The 19,677-nt window shown below is 40.5% G+C and overlaps 1 protein-coding gene across 1 annotated transcript in view; it reads right to left on the minus strand.

Annotated features, from left to right (window-relative positions):
- Positions 1-3,420: 3,420 nt before the first annotated feature.
- The window catches only part of klhl36 (kelch-like family member 36), a 37,933-nt gene continuing 21,676 nt past the window's right edge, over positions 3,421-19,677 (minus strand). The window contains exons 3-5 of the mRNA XM_078210598.1: positions 14,569-15,642; positions 11,200-11,357; positions 3,421-9,348 (exon numbers count right to left, since the gene is read on the minus strand). Of these exons, the coding sequence (XP_078066724.1) occupies positions 8,799-9,348; positions 11,200-11,357; positions 14,569-15,642 (1,782 nt within the window). The 3' untranslated portion in view covers positions 3,421-8,798. The remainder of the gene's footprint in view (positions 9,349-11,199; positions 11,358-14,568; positions 15,643-19,677) is intronic.

The raw sequence follows: 19,677 nt of genomic DNA on the forward strand, positions 1-19,677 counted from the left end.
CAATATACTGGCCGGGGGTTTCCTGTCCCTCCCGCCATGGGAATCGGAGCGGGCGAGTGGCGGAGCATGGGAAGGTCCGTTGACCTTTGATTGTCCATTGATTTTACGGTTTTGGGACGAGTGAGGCCATAAAATCCCATCCATTGTCCCCAGTTTTCCACTTTGGGGTCAAAAAGTTCAATTTTTCTAATCGATGGCATTGTAATGTGCGCATGGAGCTTACTTCTTTGTATTCTTGATGCTCAAGCCTCCTCCCTGTATGGCTGCGCACTGCGATCCCTGATAATTTTGAAAGTTTTTCTTTATTGCCAATGTAATAAATCGAGGGCAATTCAATGTGGCTCCAAGTAACATGGGATTTATTGCCACCGATAAATATTTACAAAAGGTCAGATTGAATCAACTCTGCCACTAAACAACTACCCTCCCAGTCCCCATCAGCAAGACCTTCTCGACCTGGGATATGTGCCCTTGCTCCCAATTGGTTCAGATTCCCGCCTCAACAATCCATAGGGTCCAGCCCAATCGCGTGGTCCTCAGGGAACGCCCCTTAAAAGGGCCAAGCTACCACACTGCATAACACTACGAAAAGAAATACAGCCAAACTGTGGGAGGAGGGGGAAAGTGTTGAGTCCGCCTGCATCCCTGGCAACTTCATTCCAAAACTGGCTCTGCCCACCTCCTACAAGGCCCTACAATGCAACGCCCTGTGTGCAGTTTCAGTTTTAAAACGTGTGCTACGTTCAGAAGGAACTTGCATAAATATTGTGCCTTTCACCAGATTGCCAAATCACAAAGTGCTTCTCAGCCAATGAAACACTTTTTGAACTTTGTTTTTTTGATTTGATTTATTGTCACATGTATTAACATACAGTGAAAAGTATTGTTTCTTGTGCGCTGTACAGACAAAACGTACCGTTCATAGATAAGGAAAGGAGAGAGTGCAAAATGTAGTGTTACAGTCATAGCTAGGGTGTAGAGAAAGATCAACTTAATGTAAGGTAAGTCCATTCAAAAGTCCGACAGCAGTAGGGAAGAAGCTGTTTTTGAGTCGGTTGGTACTTGACCTCAGACTTTTGTATTTTTTTCCCAAAGGAAGAAGGTGGAAGAGAGAATGTCCGGGATGCGTGGGGTCCTTAATTATGCTGGCTGCTTTGCCGAGGCAGCGGGAAATGTAGACAGTCAATGGATGGGAGGCTGGTTTATGTGATGGATTGGGCTACATTCACGACCTTTTGTAGTTCCTTGCGGTCTTGAGCAGAGCAGGAGCCATACCAAGCTGCGGTACAACCAGAAAGAATGCTTTCTATGGTACATCTGTAAAAGTTGGTGAGAGCCGTAGCGGACAGGCCAAATTTCCTTAGCGTCCTGAGAAAGTAGAGGCATTGGTGGGTTTTCTTAACTATAGTGGGGGGAACCAGGACAGGTTGTTGGTGATCTGGACACCTAAAAGCTTGAAGCTCCCGACCCTTTCTACTTCGTCCCCGTTGATGTAGACAGGGGCATGTTCTCCTTTACGCTTCCTGAAGTCGATGACAATCTCCTTTGTTTTGTTGACTTGAGGGAGGGGGAAAGTGTTGAATCTGTCTTCATTCCTGGCAACTTCATTCCAAAACTGGCTCTGCCCTCCTCCTACAAAATGCAAGGCTCTGTGTGCAGTTTCAGTTTTAAAACATGTCCTACGTTCAGAAGGAACTTGCATAAATATTGTGCCTTTCACCAGATTGCCAAATCACAAAGTGCTTCTCAGCCAATGAAACACTTTTTGAACTTTAGTTAACTGGTCACGTACTGGGTGCAGTTTGTGGGATCTTACTGTGGGTAGATTGAGTGCTGCTGCTGGTTACACTTCAGTAGCATTCACTGGCTGTAAAGCACTTTGGGACATCCTGAGGTTGTGGAGGATGCCACAGAAGTGTTAAGTTCTTTCAAATGCCTCGGAATGACAGCAAATTGCTACCCTTTTATTAAAAATTAAAATTCTGTAAGTTTATAAGGTGTATCATAAAAAGTAAAATACATCTGAATCTTCAGAAAGTATTGATGGCAAAGAATCTACCTCTCTAAAATGCAAATTATTTATTGTGCATTAAGGCAGACTAGCAGGTTTGACGACTCTTTCCTGTTTTAATGCAGTGTGAAAGATTAGTGAGAAACAGACCAGTTGTTAAGGAGATTAATACAAAGTAACCACCTAATCCTTTTTTTCCCAGTTACCAAGTGTACTGTGCCATCAATCTGCCACATTAATTGCTTCTGGCAAATTCCAAACTCAGCGGGGGCGATTTTCCCATGCCGTTGGGCTAATTTTTTAGCACAGCAGGTCGACAGAATCGTGCAGGGGGCGATTCGCGGGATTCCCACGAGCGTTCACACCCCGCTAGCATCTCCTAGTGCCAAATTTCCTGTGCCGTCTATGATATGCAAAATAATATCATTTAAATATTAGTGGGCCCAGGATTGAATTCTCTGGGCCTGCTAGCCTCTCCCACCCCACCAGACTGTTTCACTCCAGTGGGGATTACACTAGCTCCCCACTTTCAGGGAGCTAGGAGCCTGAGCCCGCTGGAGTGAAGGGGGGCAACTAGGGCCCCCCCATGAGGTCAGGAGGTTGCCCCCTGGCCACCTGTCCCCAGCACTGCCCCAGGGGCAAAGTGCCTATGCCCAAGGGGCACCTTGGCACTGCTCATCCAGCATCAGACAGTGCCAAGGGGGTGATCAGTGGGGGGTGGGAGTCAGGGGGGGGGCGCGATCGGGCCGTGGGGGGGTGGGTTGAGGGGCAGCATCGCAGGTGTCCTGGGCTGGCCAGCGATTGAGCTAGCCAGCAAACAGAAGGAAGACATTTCGGAGCCACTGTGTATGCGCAGAGGCCTGCTGCTTTCAGCATCCCGGACGGGAATGGGTCCTGCCCCGGGATGGCCTCTGCATTGCACAGAGTGTGGTTGATTCTGGTGTGAACTCCCACTGAAAAAACCAATGTGAATTACTCCGTTTTCCCACGAATTCAACGTTTAGAATTTTTTTGGGAGAATTCTGCCCAGTATTTTAAAGCCAGTACAAGTTACTTTCTAAATTGCCAATAACCAAGCCCCTTTTCATTCAAAGATAGTATAAGTGCATAGATATTTTATGAATTTGCACGTAAAAGTCTGCGACGGATGTTTTTTTTACTATTCATTCGTGGGGTATGGGCGTCGCTGGCTGGCCAACATTTATTGCCCATCCCTAGTTGCACTTGAGAAGGTGGTGGTGAGCTGCCTTCTTCATTGGCTGCAGTCCATGTGCTGTGGGTTGAGCCACAACGCCATTAGGGAGGGAATTCCAGGATTTTAACTCAGCGACTGCGAAGGAACGGCGATATACAAGTCAGCATGGTGAGCAAACATTGACAACAAAGTAAAAGCAGTTTTTTTTTGTTGAACTGAGTTTATTAATGGTTTTAGTCAAGTCAAATCCAGTTCTACAAAGCAACATTTTTAACAACTGAAAAATATAAAGGAGTGAAATAGGGAAACAGTGCAGAACTAGAAAAAAAATAGAAACCTATTTGATTAATGTGAGAATGAAGGATTTTAAACAATCACAATGAGCGGCTGCAGTTTAACATTAACTGCCCTTACATGACCAATAATGAAACTTGCTGCCTCAGTGTTAAACCAGTGTTGTGAATCAGCCACTCATTATGGAAACAGCCTGATTTTCAATTCCATTGAAATCAATGAAAATCAGGTAATTCCTCCAACAATCAGCTGTTCCGCAGCAGAGGTTTAACATCCAGGCCGTGAGTTGAAAAATGTACTCCAATAACATTTTCTTTCTCCATTGGTATCATGCCACACAGCATCAAAATTAAACTTGTCAATACCTCTTGTGGTACTAAATGCTAGAATTTCTCAATATCTGACTTGCACAAGGCCAGAAAACCCCAGAATGCCTGCCCCGAACAGAATTTGACAATTTTATCAGCGTGTGTCAACTCCATGGGAGGGGATATGGTTTCTGGAACGGTAGGGGGTTTTAGTTCAGTCGGACAGCATGGTCGGTGCAGGCTTGGAGGGCCGAAGGGCCTGTTCCTGTGCTGTAATTTTCTTTGTTCTTCTTTGAAAACTAGCCCTTCAAAAAGCAGCCAGCTTACAAAATAATGTTGCATGACTAGCTTCCAAAATTTGCCAGTTTTAAGGGCCTTAATGGCTAAACAGGGAACCGAATAAACCATTGCTTTCTATGGCGTAACCCAGTAAATTAGTTAACAGATTTTGTCATCAGCATTGTAAAATTAGGGGTCATCAGGTAAATAAGGGGTCCTTTATGATGGATATTTTGTTACTTTGGTAAATATTTCCACAATTTTGTGCCCATCAAAAAATACTGCAATGTTAGTAGGAATCTGTATCTATACAAATTTGTGAGGTCATAAATTCAGGTAAATGTAGGTTCATGGTGACGAGGTGGGTTCTAATGTATAATATTCAGTTGAGAAATGAATAGGGTACAGATTGGCATTTTGGAATTCTAGAATAGACAATGTAAAATGGTATAATCATAATTTTACAGTACCGATACTCATGCAGTCTGCGAAGAGCATTTCATTTCAGAAGCTGTACATATGGTTCAGCTCTGTTAACATTGCAGCAAAAACAGGATAAATCCGCAATTACAGAAAACACTGACATTCACCACAAAATTTCATTTCAACTGTTGGCTGCCTCCCATCTTTGTTTAAAAAGCAAACTGTTTTTAAACACCACTAATTTCCCCAATGTGTATATATACACACATATACATACACGTTAAAAACATTTCTCAGAAAACAAAAAAAACTTATTTAAAATGCAGCACATGCAAGCATTCTCATATTAGGTAAATAAAACCTCCAAGAGGCAGTTTACTATCAAAATAAATAGGTGCTATTTTGTACAAGGAAACACTGTACATTTTGGTTGGTAGGACCAAACATACGAATACACAGTTGAATATGCATATTGTTTTCATTATATACAGTTGCTTCACTCACATATACACATGGTATTTACAATTTATGGTACCTGCGCTGCAGAACAATTGCTTTACACAAGATAAACAAAATAACTGGTAAATCTACACTATCCTATTATTGGATTTTTACTACTGTTTTTGAAATCTAGAATAGTATAGGCATCTAAAGCTTTCTGGTGTAAATGTCCCAAGATGTAATGGCTACTCTAACAATTAAATTGAAAGCTCATAGGGGCGGCATGGTAGCACAGTGGTTAGCACTGCTGCTTCACAGCTCCAGGAACCTGGGTTCGATTCCCAGCTTGGCTCACTGTCCGTGTGGAGTTTGCACATTCTCCCCTTGTCTGCGTGGGCTTCCTCCGGGTGCTCCGGTTTCCTCCCACAGTCCAAGGATGCGCGGGTTAGGTTGATTGGCCATGCTAAAATCGCCCCTTAGTGTCCTGAGATGCGTAGGTTAGAGGGATTAGCGGGTAAATATGTAGGGATAAAGGGGTAGGGCCTGGGTGGGATTGTGGTCGGTGCAGACTCGATGGGCCAAATGGCCTCTTTCTGCACTGTAGGGTTTCTATGTCTTTCTATATCTATAACAGAATCATGGAATCCCTACGGTGCAGAAAGAGGCCATTCAGCCCATCGACACTGCACCCACAACAATCCCATCCCCGTAACCCCACATATTTACCCTGCTAATCTCCCTGACACCAAGAGGCAATTGAGCATGGCCAATCAACCTAACCCGCACATCTTTGGACTGTCGGAGGAAACTGGTGTACTTGGAGGAAACCCATGCAGACACGAGGAGAATGTGCAAGCTCCACACAGACAATTACCCGAGGCCGGAATTGAACCCAGGTCCCTGGCGCTGAGGCAACAGTGCTGACCACTGTACCCCTGCAGGAACCTTTTCCCCATTTTCAATTATCATTCAGATGGAAATATATTACCACACAGTAAGAAAAGAATGACAATGACTCTGAATTCTCTACTTATTTGTAGCTAATGACAACTAATCTGGTTCTAGTCAAGCAGTTGAGACTTGCAAACAGCATTGGGAGTGTGGCAGTATCGATTATATTTGCAGACAAAGATGAAGAAGATGGAACAGAATTCAGCTATAAACTCCTGGAAACTTATTAATTTCTGGCAGGAGTAAAATATTGGTCCTTGTAACCTTCCCAGCCAACTTCCCACAAAGATTTATTTTGACACATTTCTAAATACATTTATCCTGAACCTATTTGTTCCTCTGTTCTTTGCAAAGTGCACTTTTAGCATGTCTTATAAGCCCTTCCTGAAGTTAACTCTTTGCCTCAGTTCCGACGATAGGTCATCAACCTGGAACATTAGTTCAGTTTCTCTCTCTCCACAGATGCTGCCAGACCTGCTGAGCATTTCAAGCACTTTCTGTTTTCTAAACAACAAGTAGAAAACTACTGTTTTCTAAAGTAGCAATAGCTACTTTGAGACATAAAATTCACCATATCACCTATTCCATTGAGGACTTCTACTGGTGTTTAGCGCTACGTGTTCTTTGTTTTTGCCAACAGTTAAAATTTTTGCCTAGGAAAGAATTTATTTAAAACAAAATTAAGAAGTGAAAGGCTTTCCATTTGGTACCATTTTAAAATACACAAATTAGCACAGTAATGTGAAAACTCCCACCTCAGGGCAGATAGTTCTCATCAATGCATGTGTTCCTCTAAAAGGTAGCTATAAGTCAGATAAAACAAGTCAAGTACTGCACATGAAATCACCATGCATGTAATGGGGATCTTTTGAAAATGTAGCCCTGGATCCTATACATCCACTTAGCTCGAAATACAGTGAGTGTGCTTCATTCTTTTTTCAAAAAGCCATTTTAATATAAAGTCAAACCTAGGACACTTTTTAAAATGGTAAAATCAGTAACTATGGCAACATATAAAATTCTGCTTCCATTATTAATAATCCAAACATGTTGCAATCATTCCTTTGAATTGCTTTGATGGTGGGAGGGGCGGGGGTGGGGCAAGAATAGAAAGAGTTGCCAAGGGCTTACAGATTTTAAGTACAAGTCTATTAAAAAGGTACATTGAAAGGGACATTGCAGCACTTGCATTCTCAAATGCATGCTGAGTTATAAATGCAAATTGTTAAAAATCTAAAAATTCTTAGAAATCTAAAAGCCTTACATGTATATTATTGCTATATTTCAGAATTTTTCAGCTTGGTTACAAATATCTTAAAACAAATGTGCTTTATATTTTAAAAACACAAAATAAAACTCCTGGCCTTACATTTAGACTCTAGACTTTTGTGCTTGAACACTGTCAGAATGTGTCCATTATGTTCTGAAAATGGTCATCATTTTTCAAATATTTTACAAGGTCTCATGAGAAATAATAGTAATCCTTCTGCTTCAAAAGAATGTGCAAGGATCAAGAAATTAACTATCCTTAAATATGCATTTTTTAAAACAAATTTGACCCTTGTGGCAAACAGCATTTTAAAATGTACTTAAACATAATCTGCAGACCATTAACTCTTCAGTGATGTAACTTCATCCCCATGAACATGGGGAGGTTTTGACTTTAAGTTGTGATAATGCAGCACTGGAGATTCTGCAGCTCTATTTATTTATTATTCATTAGTCACAAGTCAGCTTACATTAACACTGCAATTAAGTTACTGTGAAAATCCCCTAGTCGCCACACTCTGGCGCCTGTTTGGGTACACTGAGGGAGAATTTAGCATGGCCAATGCATGTCTTTGGACTGTGGGAGGAAACTGGAGCACCCGGAGGAAACCCATGCAGACACGGGAAGAACGTGCAGACTCCGCACAGACAGTGACCTAAGCCGGGGATCGAACTCGGGTCCCTGGCGCTGTGAGGCAGCAGTGCTAACCACTGTGCCACCCAGCCTATTGGAATAGAAAACTGGCAGAGATGTGGGGCAGAACAAAAAGAAACACAGCATTTAACAAAAACTGGGGGAAAGGAATATGCAAACCTACTTCAATATAGCTTAGAACTTTTCATATTGGCGATTATGTAACCACAAAACACTGCAATAAGGCAGCTGATAGAGCCAAATTAATTACTTTAAAATTGCGAGCTTGTTCCATTTTATCATTGAACTTATTGATCTGTAAAATAGCCAACATTAGTAACCAAATTTGTTAGTTTGACTTGCCTTTATTAGGCTATCATACTGTATTAAACTTGTAACTTCAGCCTTTCAGGTCATATATTGATTTTAACACTGCTTACCTCGTATAGTTTGGCCATTTCAACTTACCCTGTATTTTAGCAAAAACCGACAAATTTAGTCACATTTGGTCTGGTAGTTATTAAACATGTAAAATAGGGCTAGATTGCTCAGAACCCCCTGTGGGTGTGCCACTCACTCAAACGCATGCACAAATAACTTAAGATTGAATACATCTTTTTAAATGAACTCTATTTCCCCCCCAAGTAAACTTATAATTAATGTCATAAAGCTGACTTTGGTTGAACGAAATAAACACGTGTTTATCTATCTCCAACTCCCTCGAGGATAGTTTTTTGTAATATACAAAAAACAAGTTTCACATTTCAGGGTCACTCACAATGATTTTGGTTTCTACGTGCAATGAATGGCAGAGTATTATGCATGAACACAGCATTACACAGATATTACCGTGAATAAAGGTGGCTGTTTTCAAACAATATTGTTAAATGGCAGAAACCGAACACGAGTAAGGATTGCTACATGCTTTTTCTATATCACTATGAACTAAAATTAAACTAATAGACATCCTGAGGTTATGCCTTTTGGAACTGGTTAATAACTACCGCAGTCCTGGTGTTTAGTCTTCAGCTTCATCTCTGGAGATCGAGGCTTTAGCACACAACAACAAGCTGACACTCCTGCAATTAGTTTTGGGAGGTCTGGGCCGCGGTGCCACTTATTCTCAACTCTGCTATATATCTGTACGGATTTTGAAAACACTGTATTCTCCCAGCTGTAGCCACCGAGAATGTAAATTTTTCCACTCAGAACTGCCACTCCTGACTCACTGTTGGCCTGCAATAGAGGGGAAACTCGGGTCCATTGGTTATACTGTGGGCTGTAACATTCCACGCTTAAAATATCAAATCTCTCCATAGATTCAATGTGATCATCACTGCCACCTATAGCATAGATATGGTCCTGTAATGTGCACATACAGTGCCATCCTCGCGCAGTTATCATTGGTCTTTTTTCTTCCCAAACATCAGATCGATAGTCATAGCAAAGAAGGTTCTTTCTGTAGGGTCCGATTTGGTAATCGTGACCTCCTGAGATGTACACTAATTCTTCATATATTGAACCAGCATGGCCATACGTAAACCTATGAAAGAAAGACAAAGATTTTATGAATAGAACAGTCATAACAACCACATTGCATGGAATATATAAGGAGAAAAGTGTTTCTAATGATGTGAAAAATCACTGTGTCACTTTGCAGCATTTTATTCAAATGCTACATTTGTTGTGAGATATACAGTAATTTGCATTCATGCAGCGGTTCTAACACAGTAAACACCCCAAGGTAAGACATAGGAATGTTTGCAGTGACACAATGTGGAGATGCCGGCGTTGGACTGGGGTGAACAGTGACACAGCCAGAGAAAGTAACAAAAGGCTTGGACAAAGATTTAAGAAGTTTGTTAAAAGGAGGAGATTCTGGATGACAGACAAGCAGTCTGGCAATAGAGAGGCAATGGAGGGGGTCAAGAGAGGTGGTGGTTATGTAGAGCTAAGCGTCATTAACGTAAATACAGAACCTGATGTCGTTTCAGATGACATTGCTGAAGGATAACATGTAGATGAGAATTAGGAAGGGATCAAGGACAGATCCTTAGGGAACACCAGAGGTAACAGTTGGAAGTAGGAAAAGAAGCCTTTGTAGGAAATTCTCTGGCTATTATGGTTCAGAGTAGAATGAGGTGAGGTAATCCCCCCACTCAAATGGACAATGGAAGAGAAGCACTGGAGGAAGACAGTATGTTCAAACGGCAAAGGTGGTATAACTGTGCACCCTGGTCATTGTATCAGAGAATGTGATTTGTGACTTTGATGAGGGTTGTTTCAATGCTGGGGCAGTGGCCAGAAATCTGATTAGAGCGATTGCTGGAAAGTGGCACGGACTTGAGAGGTGATAATGAACACAAGAATTTATGATTTGCAGATTCTATTTTTTTTCATGAAAAGCCATTTTTCATTCAATGAGCAATTTACATAAAGATTTTTTTATATCATAGCTGCCAGCGCAATAGTAAATAAAAGCATAATCAAGATGATTCAATGAAGTTGTTTGAACTTTATTCCTAGTGCAGCCTAGATTAACCAGTCTGTTCTGCTTTTAAATGACTGCATTTAATAATGTGGAGATGCCAGCGTTGGACTGGGGTACTGATGGTAGTTGGTTAGACTTCGCTAAATTGCATAGTTGAACAACTGAGGAGTAGGTATTTCAATACCCAGTGCAGGGCATGGAGGAATTCAGAATGGAGCAATTCAGCCATTGTTCTGAGGAGGCAAGAGTTTATGATCATTGATGAGTTGTCAAGTGCAGCACAAAGGAATGATTTGAAAGAAATCTAGATAATAGAAGGTTATGATAATTTGTTTGGAGGTACATGGCATTAGATTTTACCAAAGGAATAGGAGAATGCATAAGGTCAAGCGTTTGTGTGCAAAATAAGCAATGTATTGTACATACATACGTGTATATACACATAATCATCAAATGCTCACTTTGATTCCATAGCATCAAGCTCATGGCAACGGGATAGTGCTGAAAATGCTATTTTCTATCTATCCTTTGTTAAAATTGCTGTTTGTCACACAGATTCCTACTTTATCTCTTTCTAACCCATGACTCAAAACTTGTCTCTCATTTGGATAACATTAAAAACTATCTTATTTAAACTGTTGAATATATTCCAAACTCTGTTATTCTAGTCACATCTAATGTGTGCTTGCACCACTTCCAGCATTAAATAAACTTTTCCACAACAGCAGCTTTTCACAGATTTAAGATACGGATAATTCAGACAAAGCTCGGCACAACAACGTGGGCCGAAGGGCCTGTTCTGTGCTGTACTGTTCTATAATTCATTTCAGACTCTGCAGTAAGTACATGAAAGAGATCCACAGATTCAAGCAATATTAATGATATAAAAAATTACTGCAATACCTTGGTAAACCAGCAACATAGGACCAGGAATCGTTATTGGGGTCATACATTTCAACAGAGGATAAAGCACCATTTTCATTCCTTCCTCCAACAGCTATCAGAAAGTTTGCAAAGGCATCCAAGTAAAAATCCACTCGTCTCTGATTCATGGGAGCAACCTGAAAAATAAACCTAGAACATCTAAGAAACCACGTATGTGTAAAATTACTGTATTTACTTCTATTCCATTGAATTTTTAAATGTTATTCACTATCTATTTAAACGCCCAATTTGAAGAAGGCTCTTTCCCTATCTTCCTACTTCTCTAGATGAGTGTTCACAGAACTTGCCACTCCATTTTCACTGCATCTGCTCCTCCTCTATTCTCTATTTCTTCCTGCTTGTCTTTAGTCTTGCTCTTCTCTCCAGCTCTTACTTCTCCATGTCTGTTTCTCCCCTTCCCAATGCACTTTTTCCATCCTTTGCCTCCTCACTCTACCCACCAACCCACTGGTGCCTCATAACACCAGGGACTCAGGTTCGATTCCCAGCTTGGATCACTGTGCGGAGTCTGTGTGTTCTCCGTGTCTGCGTGGGTTTCCTCCGGGTGCTCTAACAGTCCAAAAAACATGCTGGCTACGTGCATTGGCCATGCTCCCTCAGTGTACCCGAACAGGTGTCACAGGTGCCAACAGGTGTGGCGACTGGGGAATTTTCCACAGTAACCTCATTGCAGTGTAAGTGTAAGCCTAATTGTGACACTAATAAATAAATTTAAACTTAACCTCTTCTCTCCCCCATCAACCCCTTCCCTCACCAAGGCCAAATAATCCCCCAGAGTACTGTACTTTGTCTTTACATTCTACCTCTCCCATAGAGACGTAGCAAGGTTTTGCAACAGGATTGATAACATTGAGTGTCACCTTCACAATGACTTTAGCATAAAATGTAAGATTCACATGCAAAATTAGCATTGCCTCTCAACAGCCTGACAGTGCAAACCACTATCCCTCTGCTCCCCCACAGTTCCAGAACAGCTCTTCTCTGCAACATGCTCCATAACCTTTGCCTTGGAAAGTTCCAGTATGCAGGTGAGAAGGATGAGATGCCAGAGAATAGATATTTAATTGAGGAAATAATAACACTATTAATAATGCAGCAATGAAGCCTGCATCAACAGTACATCTATGTGCCTTTCAAGGAGTTCCACAATTACATTATTCCTTAAAAGGGCAATCCATAATTGATAAACCACCTCGCTCAATATCTTCATACCATCTATTGTCATTATGCAACAGCCCCCTATTATACTCCAACCAGTGACACAATTCAGTGCAATGTTCATGTTCAATTAAATGTAGAAACATTTATTTCCTCCATCATTATATGAACATTGATAGTTTGGCTTTGCCCCTTTGTAAAAACATCCTAATCTATCATTCCTTTTAAATGATTTCCTTATGGAAAACAAAAGTGGGTTTTGATTTTTGAACATTTGCTCTTGTGATGTTGATAATACTGATAACATTTATTGCCCAGAAATTGCTGCCAAATACATGGCACATTTAATACGTATGCAGTTACTAACATGAAATACCCTCCGGAATTGCAAATTGCCATGACTACTGGACGAGTTTCTTAATTTCAGCCTGTTGTGAGGGTGAGGAATGGAGTCATTAGCTAGTGAATGGAGACTGACAACGATGGCTTCAATCTTCCCAATATTTAATTGGAGAGAATTGCTACTCATTCAGCACTGAATGTCGGCTAAGCAATCTGATAATTTATCAACAGTAGAAGAATCGAGAGAGGTGGTGGTGAGTTAGAGTTGGGTGTGGTCAGCGTGCATATGAAAACTAATGCTATTCCTTTGATTGTTTCCAAGAGGCAGCATGGAGACAAAAAATAGGCCGAGACCAGGTCAATTCATCTTCTCCCTCTCCTCATTTCTGGCTCTAACATGACTCAAATTCACACTTCATTTTTCCTTTGCAAAACCATTAAATCTCACTGGTGAAGGAGATGAACTATTCTCCCCAAGGTCCTAGATGTCCTGCTGACCTCAGCGTACCATTTGTAGCTCACTTTTCCACCAGTGTTTTTTTTTTATTTAATGGGACGTGAATGTTGATGGCAACGCCTTAACAGGGCAAAATAGTTTTCAAACTTAAGAGTGAGGGACAAAGTACAACTAATGCAACTAATGAGGTATGCATGTTGCTCAACTCCAGCAAATTCTGGACCATTGAACAACCTTCTCAGTGCAACTGGTTTCAGAATTTATCACAATGAGGAGCAGAGCAGCATGTTGGCCAAACCAGATAGGAGGATCAGGTTGCCTTCTCTGAATTTTATTCGTAAACCATTTGGACTTTTACGGAAAACTGGCAGCTTTCTTGGTCCTTGTCTGGTGCTCACACGTAGATTCTGATTGACTATGCTCAGTTTCATAACTTGCCACTATAAGGTTTACCCTGCTACTTTAAGCGGTTGGTTTTTGCTGAAGAAATCCTGCGTCAGGAAACCAAAATCTATTAGCATCAACAACTTAAGGATGTTGATTTCAAATTCCCGCATGGTCCTGGAGGATTCATGGGGTACACCAATGTGGCCAATAAAGAAAAGCTGGTGAAAATCGCCAATGTACCATTAAGAACAATCCATATGGTACACAACCTGCTTCTCACACCCGCTGTCCCACTTGTAAATGTTCTGCCTTATTTCTTAAATATCAGTGGAACTAATTGCCTTCTAAGTCCCCAATGTGAAGATAAAGAATTTATATTAATTATTTGTGGGCTAAAGGTTATTCATTGTTAACAGTTTGCGTTTAATAGGATTATTGGAATGTACAAGATTATTTGAATTATTGGAACTTACTAGTTGACTTCTTTAGTGTTGCACCTTCCTAAAGTTGTTTCTGCTATAGTAAAAGGACTAGTGTCAATGCATGCAACAAGTGAGTCTCTCTTTGTCCCAATTTGTCAAATGAGCAGAGAGAAAAGTGTAAATGTTACATGAAATAAATTCAATTTGATTAGGATTTAGGTGCATGATGGAGTTATAAATTCAGTTTGGAGTTTACAATTTAAATGTGTACCCTATATGAAATTCTCTAATATTTCTCATAGCTCCAGAGTAACATTTCTTCTATTTCTCTAAAAAGGGCAATTAGTTTCTTGAACCCATTTACATAGCTTTCTTTAAAAGTTTTCCTGGCAACTTAACGCATGAATGCAATCAGTTCATGGAAGCTACTGTTTCCTTTACAGCAGATAGATAATGACAACAGAAGAGGCCTGGAAATATTACTGTGAAATGTTGATACACAGGTTCATTTTTGATGCTCAAATAGAAGCGATGTCAAGTTATAGAAGAGAAGAAATTTACCTTGAACCATTGATTACATCTAGGATCATATCTATAAAGGATGTTTGAAGCTGCGTCACCTCCATTGTCACGAGATGAGCTTCCGCCTGCCATAAAGATAAATCCTCCAAACACAGTTACACAGTGATGGCTGCGTCTCGCCGGCAGCATTGTTTCGGAAAACCACTGCTCTTTCGCCGCATCAAAGAAGCACATATCATCACTTAGCTCTTCTCCACGTTCTGACACTTCCCCGCCAATAAATAATAGCCTCTCAATATCTGAGCGAAGGGAGGAACGCTTGTTCTGAAGTACAGGCTGCTTTGCGATGTTATTGTGATAATATATTGCTTCTTCCAAGAAGATTTCACAATTTGCTTCTTTGGGAAGTAGGGAGTATACTGCTGGTTTAACTCGATGTAACAGATCACTTTTAGGTATAAGTGGGAAATGAATGCTTCTGAGGACAAGGCGCGCATCCTGCACTCTCTCAGGACTCTGTGTCAGCCACTGCAATGCGGCCTGCAACAAATCATGTTCACATTCATGTTGTACATTGTTGCTCTCCAAATAAAGACAAAGTTTTTGCACAGAGATGTTCTGCAAAAATTCTGGAGTAAAGGAAAGGGTACCAAAGTCATGCAGAATAAAGCTATCAATATAACAGTCCAATCGTTCCAGGTCATAAATTGAGGCCAGTTCTTGAAGATAAAGGTAGTTTTCTTCACTAACTTCATTCTCCAGGTACTCGCAACAAAAATCTACCACCTTCCAAATTTGTAGAAGATGCGCAGTTTCCAGTACATAGTCAATATTTCCACCATCTAAAGGGAGCTCGCTGCTGTAGAGAAAGTCAATCACAGCTTTCAGACCTATGTAGGAGGCTCCAACCAACTCAACTTCTTCCTGATAAGCTTCCCTCATTCCAATTGTAAACATGGAGTTAAAATAGTCACTGTAAACAGCCAATAGGTTCCTGTGGGCTGACACTTTCTGTTCATCTGCCACAAGCACGATATCACAGAACAGTCCCCTCTGTCTCTGTTCATTTAGCCCCTGAAGGATGTCACTAGAATGATCTGCCCACCTGTATACCTGAAAGACAATTCACTTTTAAGGTTACTGTACTTTCGTTCATTTAGCATTTTTAATCAAAATGAGTGCATACTGCGTTTGAGGTACAAAAGGTTTGTGCATTTGTTAATGGCATATCATTGTATATTTTGAAGTATTCACTTACCAGCACAGAGACTATAGTGTAGGAAAGTATAACAAATCCAGCATAGTCTCAATAACTTACATAAGGTTGGATAAGTTGTTTGGACACGGGCTAATACTCACAAGACATAGAAACTAGAAGCAGGAGTAAGCCATGTGGCCCTTCAAGCCTGCTCCGCCAATTCATTTTGATCATGGCTGATCATCAAATTCAATATCCTGATCCCCCTTTCCCCCCATATCCCTTGATCCCTTTAGCCCTTAGAACCAAATCTTATTCCTTCTTGAAATGAGACATCCTAGCAATGAGCTTGACAAGAGCTGCACTGGAATTCAGCTTCATTATTGTGACCAGCAATGACACCCAAATCCTTTCCAACTTTACTTTTTATTATTTTCCAAACTTTAACTTGTATGCAATGGTGACACAAACAATTCTAAAAAGGCATTTTGCTCCTGGCAAAAAGTAGTTACGCAACCAGTCGATTTAAACCAGCTGTGTTCTCAAACGCTGAAAATTAATTTGTTTGTGCCAGTATAATTTTAATTAAATGCAGCACAATTTTAAGGATTTATCACTGCAACCCAGCAACCAAAACAATATATTATAGCATTTTTGTGATGGCATAAATATGTAGTCAAATGTAAATACTATATTCCTTTCTTTTACAATGCAACTGAGTAATTGAAACCAGAAATCATTGCAATATAACTATTGATTTTGCGATGAAATAGCTGTTTTCAAATGTAGTAAAAATATTATACTCTGCTAATACAGTAGTTAAATAGTTCATCAGCTTGGATTTTTCAAGAATCCAAAAGCTGTTTCAGAACCTGAAAAAATATAAAAAATATAAATACAGGGGATACAGGTATTTACCTAACTCCTGGTGACGTAGTTCATACAAAGTAAATACATTAAATGGGAGTTAGCAGAGATTAATCCAATAAAGTGGGGTGGTTGTTGTTAAATGATGACAATGTTCATGGGGTTTGAGCACTCAAGCTGGCTTACGGTGCCTTGCAAATTCGCTTCCATATATGTACAATATATTTCTCCACACAGATTATCTAAATTGATTAGAAAGCATTGTCTAATTTCAGTTTTTTCTACCTTCTTTAGTTGTTGGTCTATGGAAGTTTTCCCTCACCTTCACTAAATGGGGGCGGAGGTTGGGGAAGACGACTCTATTCATCTCACATTTTGCCACTTGGGAGCATAAAAATTCAAGGTTTTATGTGCTGTCAAGTACCATAAGCTGCCTTTGTTCTTTTACCACGGGAATTGATTGATGCCAATTGTGAAGGTTAAAAAAGTAGTGCTGCAGGACACTGGACAGTGATAGTCAAGGACATCAATATATAGATTTTCCATTTTTTCCACAGCAAATACTGGAAAATTGGGCAGGAAGGAATGAGTGGCTGCAATGGAAGCTTTTCAATTTTCTGTCAACTTCAATTAATATACTGGAGCAAATATCAACCATACTCCATTATGGTCATGTGCTCCTCTCTGCCTAATATTCAGGTTTTTGGTGAATTCAGGATACCTAGGTGTAAAGACAGGAAAATCTCACCTAAGATTGTTCATTAATTTGCTATGAATGGTCACTTTCCAGCCTAGAATATCAAATGATTTTATATATTTGTGTGCACTGAGTATTTTCAACATTCCATTACCTTGAAGTTTTCACTCCACTTAACTACTCAATTTCTATTCTGTCCCTAAACTTTTACTTTATTCTCATGGAAACACTGATTCAGGCTGGCTGCAGTTGTACAGCTGTAGGCAAGCATCCATCTCCCAAATGCAAAGGCTACTTTTGATAGGTGGTCCTGATCAGCAAGTGTCAGCAAGCTCATTGATATCACAACAGAGCCTGATCCTGTCCTCTCTTGACGTACGTACATCCCCGTGTTTCAGCAGAAGCCACTGCACAGCAGAACAGAAACCACAAAATTAATCAAAAAGGGTAATGGAATGTTGGTCTTTATTTCAAGGGGCTTGGAATTCAAAAATGTGGAAGTTTTGCTTCAGTTGAACATGACCTTAAACAAGGTCTTTTGGCTATAGTAGAAATGCAGAGCAGATTCATCAGAATAATGCTGAAGATGAAAGGATTAGTTATATTGAGAGGACACAGGCTGCATAAATTTGCATTAACTCCAGTTTGTTCAATGATGGTGATCTAACTGAAGCATTTAAAACGATGAAGGGATTTGATTGAGCTGAAACATCAATACCTGTGGTAGGAGAATCCATACCAAGACAATGTGATCTTAAAATTAGAGCTAGGCCATTAAGGAGCGAAATTCAGATGCACATTTTCACACAAAATGTAGTGACAGTTTGTAACTCGCTCCCCTCAAAAGGTGGTGAAATGCTGGGTCAACTAAAAATTTCAAGACTAAGATTGATAGATTTTTGTTAGGCAAGAGTGTCATGGGATATGGAATAAAAGTGGGTAAATGGCCTGTGTACAATTCAGGCATTATCTAATTGAATGACAGAACAGGCCCAAGGGGCTGAATGGCCTACTTCTGTCCCCACAATGTAGAGGAGATTGCATTGTGAGCAGTGAATACAGTAGAGTAAATTGAAAAAAGTGCAAGTAAATCCCTGCTACACTTGGAAGGAATGTTTGGGGCCTTGGATGGTGAGGAAGGAGGAGATAAATGTGCAGGTGTTACACTACCTGTGATTGCATGAAAAGGTGTTGGGGGAAGGGGAGAGGTACTGGGGGGGGAGGCGGGGGGGGGGGGGCAATAGAGTAGACCAGGGTATCACAGAGGGAACAGTCCCTTCGGAATGTTGGCAAGCAAGGTGAGGGGAAGATGTGTTTGATGGTGGCATCAACTGGATGTTTTTACATTTGCTTCTGTTGATTTTAGTCGATGCAACCCAAGGTATGAGGACTAACAGAATGTGACTTGCCTGTTAGTCAGAGGGTTCAGGAGTTACTACATATAAAAGTGACATTAAACAGTTACTGACTGACCCAGGCACACTAATAGCAGTTACTTTGTACACAGAGGTCACGTGTTAGTTCAAAGGGAACAGGGGTTTGCCTGTATAAGTCAATATTCACTTGGAACACAAGAAAACATATCTCAAATGCGCACAATTTACAAACAATATTTAATCTCAACTCAGCAGATCAGCCTACCAACTCAAAACAACAATCATTTATTTTGGTTTCAAAATGAGGTTCAATTTTCTTATACATTACTCTTAACAAGAAGCACAGCCCCATATATTTAAACAATTTGGGATTTTGTGCCACCCTGTTTATTGGAAGTATCACTTTTAATATTTTCTGAATAATGACAGTGCTCAGCCACACGGAAATAAGAGAATAAAACGTTCATGGAAACATCAAAGACCAACCCCCAGTTTGCGACGGAGTGCAATAATGTGTTACTTTATACCATTTTCCCTTCTTTATTCAAACTTGAAAACTCGCTTACCCAACTTTTTGCCAATACCTCACTTTAGTAAAGAATTTGTGGATTTTTATATTCCTTAATCATCAATTAGCAGTGTAAAATCAATGAGCAGCTTCCTAATAGCACTGCAGAGGAGGAGAAAAGAAGGAAGCCAATGTTCTCGCTCCTGATGGTTTTCAAATGATGCCTTTGGAATAAATAAATGTGTACAGTGAATGTTACAGCAGTGTAATGTGGAGTATTGTCATTGGATAGTCAGAAGCTTTTTCCCAGGATGGAAGAGTCAATTACTAGGGGTTTGGTTTAAGGTGCGGGGGGCAAGGTTTAAAGGAGATGTACGAGGCAAGTTTTTTTTTTACACAGAGGGTGGTGGGTGCCTGGAACTCACTGCCGGAGGAGATCGTGGAAGCAGATACGATAGGGGCGTCTGGACAAATACATGAATAGGATGGGAATAAAGGGATA

The sequence above is a fragment of the Mustelus asterias genome, chromosome 4 (genome assembly GCF_964213995.1).
Source record: "Mustelus asterias chromosome 4, sMusAst1.hap1.1, whole genome shotgun sequence".
NCBI classification, from domain to species: Eukaryota; Metazoa; Chordata; class Chondrichthyes; order Carcharhiniformes; family Triakidae; genus Mustelus; species Mustelus asterias.